At 36.5% G+C, this 15,479-nt stretch overlaps 1 protein-coding gene across 2 annotated transcripts in view; it reads left to right on the top strand.

The window, feature by feature from the left end:
* Positions 1 to 14,867, top strand: part of LOC114658374 (dihydropyrimidine dehydrogenase [NADP(+)]-like) — a 1,245,381-nt gene extending 1,230,514 nt beyond the window's left edge. For both annotated transcript variants that reach the window (XM_028810459.2, XM_051933021.1), the window contains 2 exons: positions 2,040 to 2,180; positions 13,809 to 14,867. In XM_028810459.2, coding sequence (XP_028666292.2) covers positions 2,040 to 2,180; positions 13,809 to 13,979 — 312 coding nt within the window. In that variant the 3' untranslated portion in view covers positions 13,980 to 14,867. The remainder of the gene's footprint in view (positions 1 to 2,039; positions 2,181 to 13,808) is intronic.
* The last annotated feature ends 612 nt before the right edge of the window (positions 14,868 to 15,479 follow it).

Raw genomic sequence — 15,479 nt, 5'->3', positions numbered from 1 at the left:
AAGGCAGCAGGTTTGTACACATCATTGGACATTCCATCTAGAAAGATGAATTACATTATGAAGCTGGAAAACAAATGCGCCTTGTATGAAGAAATTAAAAGTAATTCAGTTTGCGTTTTATTCTTAGGAGAAGCAAATAATTCTGTGAAAGAGTAGAGAAAAGTCTGTGAAGAAAATATGGCCTAGTAGGTAATAATGAAGATAATAAAATGGACTACAGGATTACAAGTGAGCTTATTACAAACTGCTTCATTTTGTTGGTGGAGGGTCTGCTCTCTTGATATTCAAAGAATAAAAAGGCATTTTTTGTTTGATAGCAGACATAAAACATGTGCACCCATGTGCTAAAACCATTCAGATTAATTTTTTCCCACATCAAGCAGCACTTAAATACTATTGAATGACAAAAAGAAAGCTGGATTTTAAGAATTTTTGCAAATTGTTTTAAAATTAAAAAAATGAAATATGACATTGACACAAGTATTTACAGCTTTTGCAGTGGCACTTGAAATTTACTTCAGGTGCATCCCATTCTACAGCCCTGAGATATCCCTACATTTTGTTTGGAGTCCACCAGTGGTCAATTTAATTGATTGCACAAGATTAGGAAAGGCACACACTGGTGTCTAGAAGGCCCCACAGCTGACGATGCGTATCAGAGCAAAATCCAAACCATGAGGTCAAAGGAATTGCCTGCAGAGACAGGAATGTGTCAAGACATGGATCTGGGAAAAGCTACAAAAGCATTTCTATATCATTTAAGGTTCCCAAGAACACAGTAGCCCCCATAATTCTTAAATGGAAGAAGTTAGTAACAACTCACATCTTGCTAGAGCTGTCTGCCCAGCCAAACTGAGCAATCAGGGGAGAGGGGCCTGAATAAGACAGGTGAGCAAGAACTCAGTGATCAGTTTGGCTAAGCTCTAGAGACCCTGTGTAAACAGGGGAGAAACTTCCAGAAGGACAACCAATACTGCAACACTACACTAATCTGGGCTGTATGGCAGAGTGGCTAGACAACACATGAAATCCTGCTTGGAGTTTGCAGAAAGGCATCTAAAGGAAGGTTAGACTGTGAGAAACAAGATTTTCTGGTCTGATGGAACTGTCTGGCATAAGTTCTAAGCATCATGCCTGAAGAAAACCAGGCACTGCTCATTACCTGCTCAATACCTTTCCAAAAGTGAAGCATGGTGGTGGCAGCTTCATGCTGTGGTGCTGCTTTTCAGTGGCAGGGACTGGGAGAATGTTCAGAATTGAGGGGAAGTTAAACAGAGCAAAGTAAAGAGATATTCTTAATAAAAAGCTCCAGAGTGTTCAGGACCTCAGACTGGCCTGAATGTTCACCTTCAACCTGCACAATAACCCTAAGTACAAAGCAAAGCCAACATGGAAGTGGCTTAGGGACCAGTCTGTAAATGAGAGCCAGAGACTTGAACCCAACTGAACACCACTGCGCAGACCTGAAAATGACCGTCTACTGATAGTCTCCATCCAACTTGAAGGAACACGAGAGGATCAGCAGAGAAGAATGGTTGGAAATCCACAAATTTAGATATGTGAAGCCTGATGCATCATCCTCTAGAAGACTCTAGGTTGTAATTTCCTTTGAAGGAGCTTAAACTATGTTCTGAGTAAAGGTTCTGAATACTTGAATCAATGTGATATTTCACTTTTTTATTTTTAATAAATTTGCAAAAAATGTCAAAAATCATGTTTTGCTGTGTAATTCCTGGGGTGTTGAGCATTGCTTAATGTGGGAAAAAATCATTTAAATTATTTTATCAAAAGGCTGCAATATAACAAAATGCATAAAAAGTGAAGGAGTCTAAACACTTTCCATAGGCATGGAATATGCTTGGCATAAGCATAATGAAACAAAATATAAATTCATATATTTGAAGAAACTTTTTGTGCAGCCAGAAATGCTTAGAACCTCAGAATTTTGTAGTTTCTCAATCAAAGACATCTGACATATAGGCTTTTGTGTATATGTGTCTGTGTGTCAAGTGTCATGTTTTGTTCATACAATTTTACAGGACATGATTGGCAGAGCATTGAAGTACATTGGATCTTATGGGCAACTGAACAACAAGGAACAGGTTGTGGCACTGATTGATGAGGAGTTGTGCATTAACTGCGGAAGATGCTACATGACCTGTAATGACTCTGGATACCAGGTACAAGCACTGGTCTAATAAGCCAAATGTCTCGTTCATGTTTTGAACTATTCCTAAGTCACAGTACAGTAGAAATGAAATCAATAATTTGTAAATGTGATCAATGCTTAATGCTAAACAACTATGCTGAAAATAATCTGAATATAAAATAATTTGGCAGGAGATTCATGAGAGTGTTTTTTTCTTAAGTTTAAATGTCATTAGTTATGCACATTACGCATTTCAGTGGTTTAAATCCATTAGAGAAAATGCCTAAGGTGTAACTAAATTTGAACTAGAAGACAGAATGTGCTACTCTTAGAAAACAAGTTATTTTTGCATTTTGTATTTAAGTCATTAGAGCCATTCATCTTAAAATCACTTGACGTGAAAATTCCTTAAGTATTTGTTAACTAGTAAGTTTATGTCTTTAATAGTAGTTACATTTCAGACAGGGGTTGTTACTTGAGTATAATATTAGATACTTGAAATAACTTAGACTTTAATTGGTTTGAAAATATACTTTGAAAAATAGTCTGCATATGATGTGCTTGTTGATGATACAAGGCTTCTATTTTAATAGATGCATAATTACATGATGGTAGACTTACTGCTGAGCAAAAGAATCTGTTAATTTGCCTTCATTTTATCATTGGAGTATTTTAATAAGTAGAAATATTAGTCATTACCACAAAACAGTGCCAATAATGTGCATACAAGTCACAAAATAGGCTGCTTGGCTGTGTAACACATTGAAATTTATTTGGCAGTGACATTCCAGGTGCGTGTGCATTCAAGGCTGCTTTTCTTTGCCAGTGGTAACAAAATGTGATCTAATCTAATGGCACTAGTCTAGGTACAGTATAATGATGACTGAGTCATGCTTAGGCGACCATAGGAAGAGGGGTCAAGAAAACTGCCACTCTGTGCAACTTTAATGGGCAGGCATATTAACTTTAATAGTTTACTAAGTATGTAACAGTAAATTATTTTTTCAACATGTTTTTCCTCAGTGTCTTACTCTAAAAATTGTCTCCTTTTCATAAAGGATAAAACTCAGCAATTATGCCACCGTTAACAAAACATCCAGCCATTTATCCATTTTCTTACAACATTTAATGCAGTTTTAGGGTTACAGGGATGAGGCTTACTGCAGGAGGTGTCAACCCTGAAAACACCTGCACTCTTTCTCCATGATAATTTACAGTCTCCTATTACACACATCATTGTGGCAGGAAAACCCACAGACACACTAGAAGAATGTGCAAACTGCATACTGGCAGCAGGGGCGGCTGTAGGCTCGTGGCGGCCCTGGGCAGAGAAAGAATCGGTGGCCCCTTCACCCGCCAATGTCAATATGGTATCTTATGCACAGCGGATGGCCACGTCCATTGCGGATACTGCACTGCAGAACGTTATAATACTATACTATATAATATACTATAATTGGGGCGGAGTGGTGACTCTGAGGCTAAGGATCTGTGCTGGTATCCAGAAGGTTGCCGGTTCGAATCCCTGTCACTGCCAAAAGAGATCCTACTCTGCTGGGCCCTTGAGCAAAGACCCTTAACCTGAAATTGCTCCAGGGGTGCTGTACAATGGCTGACCCAGCGATCTGACCCCAAGGGGTATGCGAAAACTAACAAATTTCTAATACAAGAAATTGTATAAGGCAAAATAAAGAACAAAAAAAAAAAATACTACACATAGCTTACTTCTCCGACTCTAGTGACATTAGTAAATACAGCGTACTAATTAACAAGAAACACAATGTTTTTTGGCCACATTGCCATCAGCTGTGTCGTTATTTTCTCTTTCTGTTTTATATTCAATATATATTGGCATGGCGGAGACCTGGGATTTGACGGCCCAGTGCAGGTGCACAGTTTGCACATGCCTAGGGCCACCCTTGCTGGCAATCACCCAGCCAAGACTGTAACCCACTCTCCTGGAGTTGTGTGAAATTAGCATCAACCACTGTGCTGTGCAAGTCTGGAAACAACATAGGAAACTTCTATGCAACAATACAGAAGTATATGTTTTATTTATGGTGGGTTGTGGGAAATCAGTAGGACAAATGATTTGTTATATTTTATATTTTTGTGTATTGTATTTACCCCGTTTGTTTGACACCCATTGCACGGCCAATCTACCTGGAAAGGAGTCTCTCTCTGAATTGTCTTTCCAAAACATTTTTCCAGTTTTTATTCCCTGCAAGGATATTTTTGTTTTGGGATTCCTTTCTTGTTTTCTTAGGAATCAAGGCCTTGGGTGGGGTTGGGTAAGGGGCTGTCAAAAAACAGGGTCTGTTAAAGCCCATGGTGACACTCCTTGTTTGATTTTGAGCTATACATTATACATTCTACTTGAAAAGCACAAAGTTAAGGAAAGGGAATCTTGTTCTGTTACCTTTGATAGTACAGCATACTACATCTTTTTAAGCTTTCAAAATTTTATGTGCATAATGTCTACATTTTTATATTGAATAATAAATGTGAATTAAGTCCAAAGCTTTTGGCACACATGATAATGCAAAAGTAAAGATGTTCTATTCACTTTCAGATTTTTAGGCAAATTATAGGATTTTTCCATTCTTTTCCATTTGCTTTGTCTTAGTCAGGAAGGAAGCAACACATCCATAATTTTGGGTAGACTGCGTGCTTTTTCTTCTTTTTCCAGTTTTTTCAGTAGCATTTTTGAAGGTATGTGAATCATGATATAAATATTCCCAAATTACTAGCAAACAAATTTATATGCAATATAAACTTTAAAAACAACTAGCATGAGTAAAGCAGTTTGACCAGTTTGATCTGGCTGCAATACATAGACTCAGAGGGAAGTGTTATTTGACTGTATGAAAGCAATCTACATTATAAATACGGATACTTTATTATCATATCCCATTAAGATCGTGGTCACTCTCCGTACCCTGAGCTATCTCAGTTGGAGTTTAATTGACCTTCAACTAATTAGCTTTAAAGTTACTTTCTTACACCATAGAGGAGGGACTTGATGCTTAAGAACAGAAACTCGACAATATCAGACTTACTGAGTCCTTAACTCCACAGCATCGAGACACCATGCCATGCAGCCTACATTTTCGGTTGGACTATCCCGGAGTTATGCACCAATTTTCATAAAATAGTCTGTTGATAGATCACATTATATTATTTCAATATCATATTTCAAGCCACCCACTTAAAAAAAAAACTGAATCATGTTGAGATGTACCTGTTTGTGGCTTGAAAAAAAAGACTGTGCATAAAGAAAAAGCAAACAGATTTCACTGTAAAGATATGGAAATTTAGGTATAAAGATGTAAATGCACAGTTTACTTTGTTTAAACATATCACTAAACTCCCAATAGTCTTCCACCAATATTCACTATTACTAATTTGTTTCATTGTGGGGATTAGGAGAAGTGCAGATTCCAATATGAATGGCACCTGAAAAAGATTTCTTCTTGTAAATTCAATTACATCAGAAAGTGCTTTGCCATTTGAAACTACCAAAATCTGGCTTCTGCTAGTGACTGTTGATACCGTTGTCCCACAATCCACACTCCCCTTTTTTCTTCTTTTATTGGGTATTATAAAGTACTAGATACTGTATACATTAATAGTGTTGAGGACCTTTGATATGCAATCATGTGAGCATCCAACATGCGTTAACTCAAAGTTTTAACTGGGCATTCCTCTTTATCTTTTGCACTCTTACAGTTCTTGTGCCTCACTCAAAACATTAAGTTTGTATGTAATGAATGTGCTCTCTGAAAAAATGTACACACACAATAACATTGTTCACTATCCATAAAGCCAAAAAGATATTTTATTAGGTTAAATAAGGTAGTTCTTTCCTTTTGTTGTATTTCTTAGAGAGATAAAACTTTATTTGTCCGCAGAGGGGAATTTGGCTTTTTACAGGAGCTCCTTAAGTAAATAAATAAACACACACTGGTCTGAACCCACACCAGAATGACTATAAAGCAAGAAAATTAAAAATAAAGAAAAGTTCAGACTAGACAGTGCAATTCACAGTGAGGCATTATGTTGACATATTGATGTTGGTATAAAGCATTTCTTGACACACTTCTGCTGAATAATTTGTTGGCTGAAGTCCTCAGTGTTGTTGTGTCAGAGAGAGGATGTGCAGAATTGTTCATAACGGCACTCAGTTTTGTTTTAATTCTCTCCTTAGCTACCGCCTCCAGAGGTTAACTGAGCGTGCCCTTTTAATTAGCTTGTTGATTTGGTGGGCCTCTCCTGAAGTGATGTTACCAGCCCAGCACACCACAGAGTAGAAAATCACACTGGCCATCACAGAGTTAAAGAAGATGTGAAGGATGTTACTTCTCACAGTCCCCTAAGGAAAAAGAGCCTGCTCTGTCCCTTCTTATATAGTCCCCCTGTGTTCTAAAACCAGTCCAACCTGTCATTAATGTGGTCCCTCAAGTACTTGTAGGAGTGAACCATCTCTACATCCACTCCTTGAATAGTGATTGACTGGATATAGAGACCGTTTGGTGCAGTGAAAGTCAGTAACCAATTCCTTGGTTATGCTGATGTTAACATGCAGACAAGTCTATTTGTACCAAGAAACAAAGTTCACCATGTAACTCCTCTCCTCTTGTCTCATCTCCTTTATCAGTTCACCCCACAAGTGCTGGATCATCTGAGAATTTCTGAAGGTAACATGACCTGTTGTTACATTTATAGTTTGAGGTGTACAGAGTGAAGAGCAAAGGAGACAGGACTGTTCCTTGTGGTGCTCCAGTGTTGCTCACATTGGTATCAGAGACACAGTCCTTGAGCCTCACAAACGGGGGTCTGTCTGACAGATAGTCCAATTATCCGGACACCATAGGCTCATCCACCTGCATATCTCTGAGCTTACCCCTTATAAGGGGTAATGACTGGTTGGTACTGAAGGAGCTGGAAAAATCAAATAACATAATCCTCATAAGTGCTGCTAGCTTTGTTCAGATCAGTATAAGCCTTGTGGAGCAGATAGATAATTGAATCCTCCACTCCAATCTTTGTCCAGTAGGCAAAATGCAGTAGCTCCAGGTGGTCTACCACAAGAGGACAATATAGACCAGGACCAGTCTCTCAAATGTCTTCATGATGTGAGATGTAAGTGCCACTGGCATGTAGTCATTAGGTGAAGAGGTCTCTGTTCTTCACTCTTTTATCTTTGCTACTTCTGGGCTATGATCTTTTCCACCCTTCCTGTGACCCTGTCACATTCCTCTTCTGTCTCTCTACTTGGACACTGACATTCACTTTATATGTTGAGGACTGTAGAAGTCTTTATTATTTATGACAGGATATAGTAGGAGCATACAAATAATAGCAATCCTAAAACATTACACATTTGTGGAAAATTAAATTTAGAATTATTTTAGAATTTACTTCCATTATTTATTATATAAATTGATTTTTTTTTCAAAATAAAATCAAGTAAAATCACTAATGTTCATGTAATAAGTTATAGTGAGAAAAGCGCTATATAAATGCAAAGAATTATTATTATTAAGAATTATTCTTTTTCTTGAGTTTTATTTTGCCTTTCCTTCAGATTCTAGATAGATAGATAGATAGATAGATAGATAGATAGATAGATAGATAGATAGATAGATAGATAGATAGATAGATAGATAGATAGATAGATAGATAGATAGATAGATACTTGTCCCCAAGGGAAAATTAAAACATTGCAGAAGCACAAGAGGAAGATATACAGTATTTTACTGGAAACAACAATCATCCAAACACACACACAGACTTCTGGTCTGGATAATAAGAGACCTGCTGCTATTGTGTCCTCAAATAGAACATGCTGATAAATGTTTGCTCCTTACAGTGTTCCCTGGTTGAAGTCACCAGCATTCTAAGGTCAGAATGATTCATTAATAAGTTGTTGGTAACAGAGGGAATCATTTGTGTTGCTTAGTTAATAGACATCAACCAGGGAGATGTTACTTATCTCTCTAGGCAGTAACAAGGATGAATTCAGTTTTTGACCAGATCACACATTTTAAGTTTTAATTATATTGTGCTCAGTTTTTACTATTTTTCATTCACATAAACTTCCAGTCTCCTTCCAGCCTTTTCCTATACATCTGGTTTTATGAGATAAACCACATCCAGCATTAAATAGCATCTGAAATGAGAGGATTAAACTGGCCCTATATACCACAATACTTGAACCCAGTGTGTCTTGTCATGAGATGCGGCAGTCGAGTCAACTTATTTAAAAGCGATTGGGCATTCCTCATTATATGGAGACAGGCCACTTCTGAAACCATTCCATCTTACTTCTACAGTCTCTATGGATCTTCCTCCTTTCCATCTTTGGACAAGCTGCTCATCCAATAAGGTTTAACACAGCTCCTTATGTGATAGTGATGGCAAGGCTGCCAGTTGAGTACAGGAGTATTTAATATATCCCATTTTACAGTCTCTTACATGTTGTAGACATAAAGTAGTATGTGACATCTCTCAAGTTTGCAGCTTGTCCAAAAGATGGAGATAAGCCAACACTTGAGTTTGTAATGACAGCAGCATATCTTCAATTTAAAAATCAATTTGAAAATTTACAGTAACATGCCAGAGGCCAAATCTTAACATTAATTAATAAAATTAATAATTGCAAAAAAAAATAAAATAAAAAAGGAAAGAACCTTTTGTAAAAGGCTCCAGCATGAATGGCACACAAATGCATATATTAAATTTCACTGAATGTTTTATTTTTCTAAAACATCTGCATTTTTGTAACCTTTCATTTCATGTCCACATTCATACCATAATTACCTTTCCAAATGGGGCAAATCACAATCCCATGTGTTTCCATTTTTTGTCTATTAATCTCTTCTACTATTAAGGATGTTTTGTCTGCCTCTTCAGAGTCTGTAAGTTACTACTACACAATTGCACACTAGTGCCCTGAGGCCAAAACGCTCTTTATTAAGTGTCTGAAATGGCAAATATCACTAAAACAATGTATCTTTCAGAAACATAATCCATAATCATGCAGATTGAAAGCAGAGTAGCAGCAGTTCCTCATCAATATACTGTATATGACTTAAAGTGAAGGCCTTTTTATTGCTGCAATTTAATGTACTTTTAACTTACCAGAATCCAGTGCTTAAGTAATTTACACATTAATATTACAGCTTATGAAAAGTTTTGTCCAAGTTGTTTTATACTGTGTATTCAGTATAATTTTGTCACTGTTTTTGGAATAGAGGACACAACAGACTTGCTTTAGCAGATAAGCTTGAGATCACATTTATTTTCCCATCCCTCTGTTCTTCCTTCTAATTCCTTCCGATATTTGGGCCGCCAGAAATACCACAATACCCCTTTAACCTGATCTTGTTGCTCCACATCACCACACACTACGTATCTTTCCACACAACTTTGAACATGTGGCAGCGACTGCACACCAAAAAAGACTTTTTTTTCACGCTCTGCTATCTTCTGTGGGCATCAAATGGAAAAACGTTTGCCTGTGTGATGTGTCGCCATCAATCATGACTTACAATACAGACAGCAGGAAAATGAAATATTGGTAGTCCGCGTATTCTTCTGCTTATTTTTCTTTTTTTGTTTTGTTATGAACACTGTAGATCATTTTTACATATATAATGCAGTTTACATTTTTTAGTTGTGAAAACAAATATGGCAATATTTAACAAAAATATATAACAATAGCCAAGGACAGCAAGGAGAGATTAGTTTACCAGTGTGTTTTCAGAATGTAAACAGGCCATGTTTCAGCGCAGAAATTCAGTTAGTGTGATATCTGTATGGGTTTAATTTTATGAATAAAAATGCTTATTTGGATGGCAGAGGCATTGTACCATAGTTGAAAGGAGAAGATGTCTTGACAACACACTGCATGGGTACCAGGAGGAAGATACTGTAAAGGAGAGATAATATTCTATTATAAACAAAAGCATATAATTTGGAGAATCTGTTAAAAAAAATCCAGTGTTAGCATTTTTCCATAGGTGGCAGATGAAGTTGATCAGGTTATTTGAATGAATGATCAAGAATCACATTGGCATTCAGTGCTTAAATACTCACCCTGGTGAATTAATCAAGGATTGCAATGACATGTAAATATAATGGTTCTTTAATGGCACAATATAGTTTTTTAATAGATTGTGTGGTTCCTCATAAAGTCATTGCTTAACAAAGCACCATTTAATTCTGAAAAGGGTTCTTTGTGCTTTGAAATACTTTCCAATATATAGAAAAAAACCTGAATTTTTAATGTATTGTAGGCTACCAAGCAGGACACTAACAGATTAAGAAAACCTTGACTTAGCCTGTGTTAATGTATGCAGCAAGAGTCTTTTTAAAATCTTGAGCCATTGGTGTTTCACAAATATGTTATCATCTATTCATGATAATTTATGAAGCCTGTTACAGATCTAAATTAATATAGGTTATTTCTGGAACATTCACGCTGATGGGTCGTTTTCGAACCAAAAATGGTTCCCCTGTGGCATCACTCTGAAGAACCACTCTGGCACCTTTGCTCAAATTGAGCCATAGTTCTGACATTGTGAATTACGTGGTGCAACATTAGCTGGACAAGAGAAAGGCAAAATGATTGTGATCAACTGCAAGGACAAGCAAGACGATAGCCCCCTAAGCACTGATCACAACACAGCGACTGTCAATGTTTGTGTCAGGGGGAACGTGGAAGTCACTAAGCCTTGCGCTGGGGTTGCCTACATTAACACAAGATCAGGCAGTAACTTTCTACCCTCTCATGTGCAAGCAACTGATAAATTATTATAAGAAGAGTGCACAAGCAAACATACTACTACTGTGCTCATTGTGACATAGTGTGACTATTTCAAAACATATCACGTGAAGGATGTGTAATAAATCTGCATCAGTATAGCACTGGTCACAAGACATACCTTACTTACAGTACCTACTGTATTTATGTTGACATTTTGATGTTTACATGTTTCTGTTACACATAATATCATTTTTATTATTGAGGTAAATTTGATAAATTAATTCCTGGGTTAAACATAACATTAAGGAGGCTACACACAATATGAACCTTCATGCATTGAAGACTGTTAAAAACACATGTCAACACACAAAAAACACTTGCAAATACACAAGTGTGACTTGTCCCTAAGGCTACATGTCCCTGATTCATTCAGTGACTGATTGGCAAGAAATTCTTGGTTATTTGCAGACAAGATAAGGAAAAATGATTTTCACCAATTAATCAATTTAATGGCTCTGAGGCCCAGAAACGTCCAACCTCACCAAAAAGTTAAAATGTTCCCTAGTCTAGCCAATCTACGCATTCTCTTGCCCTTTGTCTTTCTCACATACAAGCACTTCTATTAAAACACTGTCTTCCAAGAAGCACCAAGTTTAGCTCTCTACATTAAAGCTCTCTCACGCACTCATTTCTGATGTACAGTATTGGGGCAATTGTGTTACTTAAAATGGTTTGAATATGTGAACCTCCCAGCCTGCATAAAAGTTAAAACCTGTTTATTATTATCATTAAATGATTTTATTTAACTTGACTCCTCTCTCTGTTTGTTTGTCTGGGTCAAATCTTGCAACCGATTTTAAACCCACTTTTGGCAAAGCGAATTTCTTCAAATTTTGCATATGTGTTCAGTATCGACAATAATACAATAATCCATCAAAACGTATGCAATTACTTAACAAATTTCACCATAATCAGTGGTTATGCGATTCCAATTAACGCACACACAACAACAATGGAGGAAGAATATAGTGAGATATACGTAGGAGTATACAAGTGAGAGACAAATCGGATTGCCCCCACTTGCCTCTTCCAGTGAGTGGATTGGGCAAATATGCGTGCCGACTTTACTTGTTTATCTTGTGAAGGAGTAGCCTTGATGATCACGGTGAGGAAGTATTGCTGTAAGCCTGCCGTTCTGTCATCGATATTTTTTTTTGGCAACGGCCGAGCGCTAATCCCTTAAGAGCCTGAACAGAAAAATAGAGACCAAAATATAATTCTTTTTAGTATTCAAATAATTCTGCAAAGAAGATATATTATGTAATACTTGTAAAGAATCTTCCCGTTCAGGAATAATGATTAAAGAATAATCATTTGCAAAATGCTCAAAAACTAAAAAGAAAAAAATAAAATATGTAAAAAAAAAGTTTAAGTAAAATGATTGTATTTACTTTAGTTATAAATGCACTAAAAACCAAAAAAAAAATTCTTTAAGTACAATTTTTATGGTAATGTGTGACTAAATAAAATTGTGGGGTGTACATAAATTAATTTATTCAATCAATTAATAGAATAGCTATTTTCATTATAAAATATAAAAAAATCAACAACATTGTCCTTCCACTCCATGCTAAACAACTTTCAAAAATTATGTGGATGGGAGATAACGTCATTGGATCCTGAAAATCCTTCCACTGCAATGGTGAAAATGGTAGACTCTACACATCGGGCCCCCGCTCCCGAACTGGGTTTTGCCATTGGCTTCCTTCGTCTGTTATGCAGTGTAAGCCGTCATTAAACTAAGCTAAGTTATTTCTCCTATGTGATTTCTTACCACCATATCACTACGGGAGGGGTATCACCTTTCAATATCATGATCTATATAGTTTCAGGTTATGTAACATGCCGAAATTACAAAAGAACTCATTCCCAGGGAGCTAACACCCCCTTGCCGGATACACCCTGGAAGGGGGTTTCTCTCTGAATTGTCCATTTTTCTCTCCCTACAATGTTTTTTTTTTTTTTTTGGAGTTTTTTCTTGTCTTCTTAGGAATTCAAGACTGGGGGGCAGTCAAAGATCAAGGCATGTTAAAGCCCATTGAGGCATTCCTTGTGTGATTTTGGACTATATAAGAAATAAATTGTTATTGCTGTTGTAGTAATAAGAGTGTCTTAGTGATTTCAGCCTGTGGACACTAAATTGTTTCATTGAGCAATTAGTTCCACTTGGTGCTTTTAGCCTGTAGACATTTGATTATTTCGTCAAAGTGGAGGAAGGGAGGGGCACCCCTCGGTGCTTTCATCCCGAAGCACTGCTGTCACCCGGTTCACGCCTCCCCCAGTGACGCCACTGACTTCAATGGTCCATTTTCAAACCTGATTAATCAAATTATAGAGTTACGGAGGGCTACAGCCAATCCCAGCAGCAACAGGTTCATCATGAGGCACATAAATGTATACACCCACAATCGGACCACCATTCAAACTAACATGTATTCTTCAGAGAATCTGGAGTAGCTTATATGTGAGAGAAAGCATTTTTAACTTTGCCACCACCTTACATTCTGCTAAACCCGTGTGTGTTAAACATTTAAAAAGCCCTTTTAATAATGTTTTTTTCAGATGTGAAGTTATTTAACAGTTTAAAAAATATGTTTTTGCAAAGAAGCATAAGCTTTTGTGTTCTGAAAATATGGTGTTTATGAATTTCAACATATAAAACAATGGAAATATATGGCTTGCAAGCAGCTGAATGTGATATTTATTGTATCCCTCCTTTTCTAATCCATTTTCTTCTAAAACACAAAACAATATGCTCTGGCTCAAAGAGCTTTTTTGAGTGCCACCTAATACTAACACTAATTCAATAGTCTTTTGTTTCCTTTGCAGGCTATTAAGTTTGACCCTGAGACCCACCTGCCTTCCGTTTCTGACAGCTGTACTGGGTGCACTCTGTGTCTTAGCGTGTGCCCCATAATCGATTGCATCAAAATGGTTGCCAGGACAACACCTTATGAACCAAAAAGAGGCCTGCCCTTAGCTGTTGATCCAGCCTGCTGAAAGAGCTCAGGTTCATCCATTGAAAAATGACCTCCTCTCTGCCTCACAGCATTGATCAACTTCTTAATTATAGTGTGAAAAATGTTCTTTATTATGAAAAAGCAATAATTAGCCAGAGTAATAGTTACATTTTCTAAAGCCAATTATATGAAACAACTCTGTAAACACATGCTCCCTAACAATTGTACTTTATGCACGTTCTGTTGGGGTTCTCTAGTGTTAACTGTTTCTCACTGCCATTAATATGAGGAATTAAAAAAGTAAAGAAGAAGTAAACTCTTTTTTTTTTTAAATCTAAGCAATAAAAACTCCTTTGTTATGTTATAGCATTTGCTGTTGACCTTGATGTCCTACATTCCACATAATTGTGCTTTTCTTCAAATGCTCTTGTTTTTTTCCATTTCCATTTCATATATTTGATTGTGCTGAAATGTGTTAATAAGTCTAAATAATTCAAAAACATCACTGCACAAGATTTATAAGCAGTGGGTTAATTCAGAACATTTTTGCTTCGATTTTTTCAGGCTTTATAATGAAGCACTATTTCTTATCATAGAGAACTGGTAATTCTTAACATTTTATATAAAGATAAGACACATTTAATTAGTTGTTTTATTTAGTATGTTATTATTTGGCCAATTGTAGGAGTTTAGAATTACATTAACTATATTCAACTATGTAACCACTAATTATGAAGGACAATTTAAATTTCGTGTTGATCTCATTTTGTATACCAGCAGATGTTTATTTTTGTTTAAAACATGTGAAAAACTTGTAACAGCTTAAAAAAGTTATAATGCAAATGCCAAAAGAAGAACTGGTACCTAAATGTAATCACTTTTTTAAATAACATGATTAATAAAGAATTAAATTGTACCCTATACGGTTCATTGGTGTGAAAGCATCTTGTTTTCTTAGTATAGCATTTTTTACACGGTTTTAAGTAAGAATTGGTCATCTTGCCTAATGAATTCTTTGCGCATAACACTGTAATTCCCTGTGGTCCAAAGTGTCTTAGCAATGGGAAGAACAAGGCAGGAGATTTTTACAATTCTAGTTACATTCACTGAACTTTGGCACTCCTTGTGGATCTTAAGACCTCCTGCAGCTGTTGGGCCAAAAATGACACCTAACAAAGCATGAGAATGGATGTCACACACCTGTGATCAGTAAACATGCTCTGGCCAAGGGAATATGTGACAGCGATGTAGTTTCACAGCTGTATGGTGCAACTTTGGAAGGCTAACAGAATTCTGGGCACAGTGAGTAAAAATGTCAGCTAACAGTAAGCAGACATTTAACACTGAATATAAGACTAAAGTGAGTTTAGTTAGTGTGTGCCATATAGACAGATGTATTATAAAAATACAAATAAGGAGCAATTCTACATCATTAAGCCCTATATTGTAAAGTATATTTGAATTTGTCATCATTCCCAAGAAACCAGACTCGAAGAAACACAACCAGTACAGGATAAATGAATGAGTCATAATGGTGTGA

The sequence above is a fragment of the Erpetoichthys calabaricus genome, chromosome 10, assembly GCF_900747795.2.
Source record: "Erpetoichthys calabaricus chromosome 10, fErpCal1.3, whole genome shotgun sequence".
Taxonomy (NCBI): domain Eukaryota; kingdom Metazoa; phylum Chordata; class Cladistia; order Polypteriformes; family Polypteridae; genus Erpetoichthys; species Erpetoichthys calabaricus.
The sequence above is the reverse complement of the archived record's forward strand: the minus strand, read 5'-3'. Positions and strand labels throughout refer to the sequence as shown.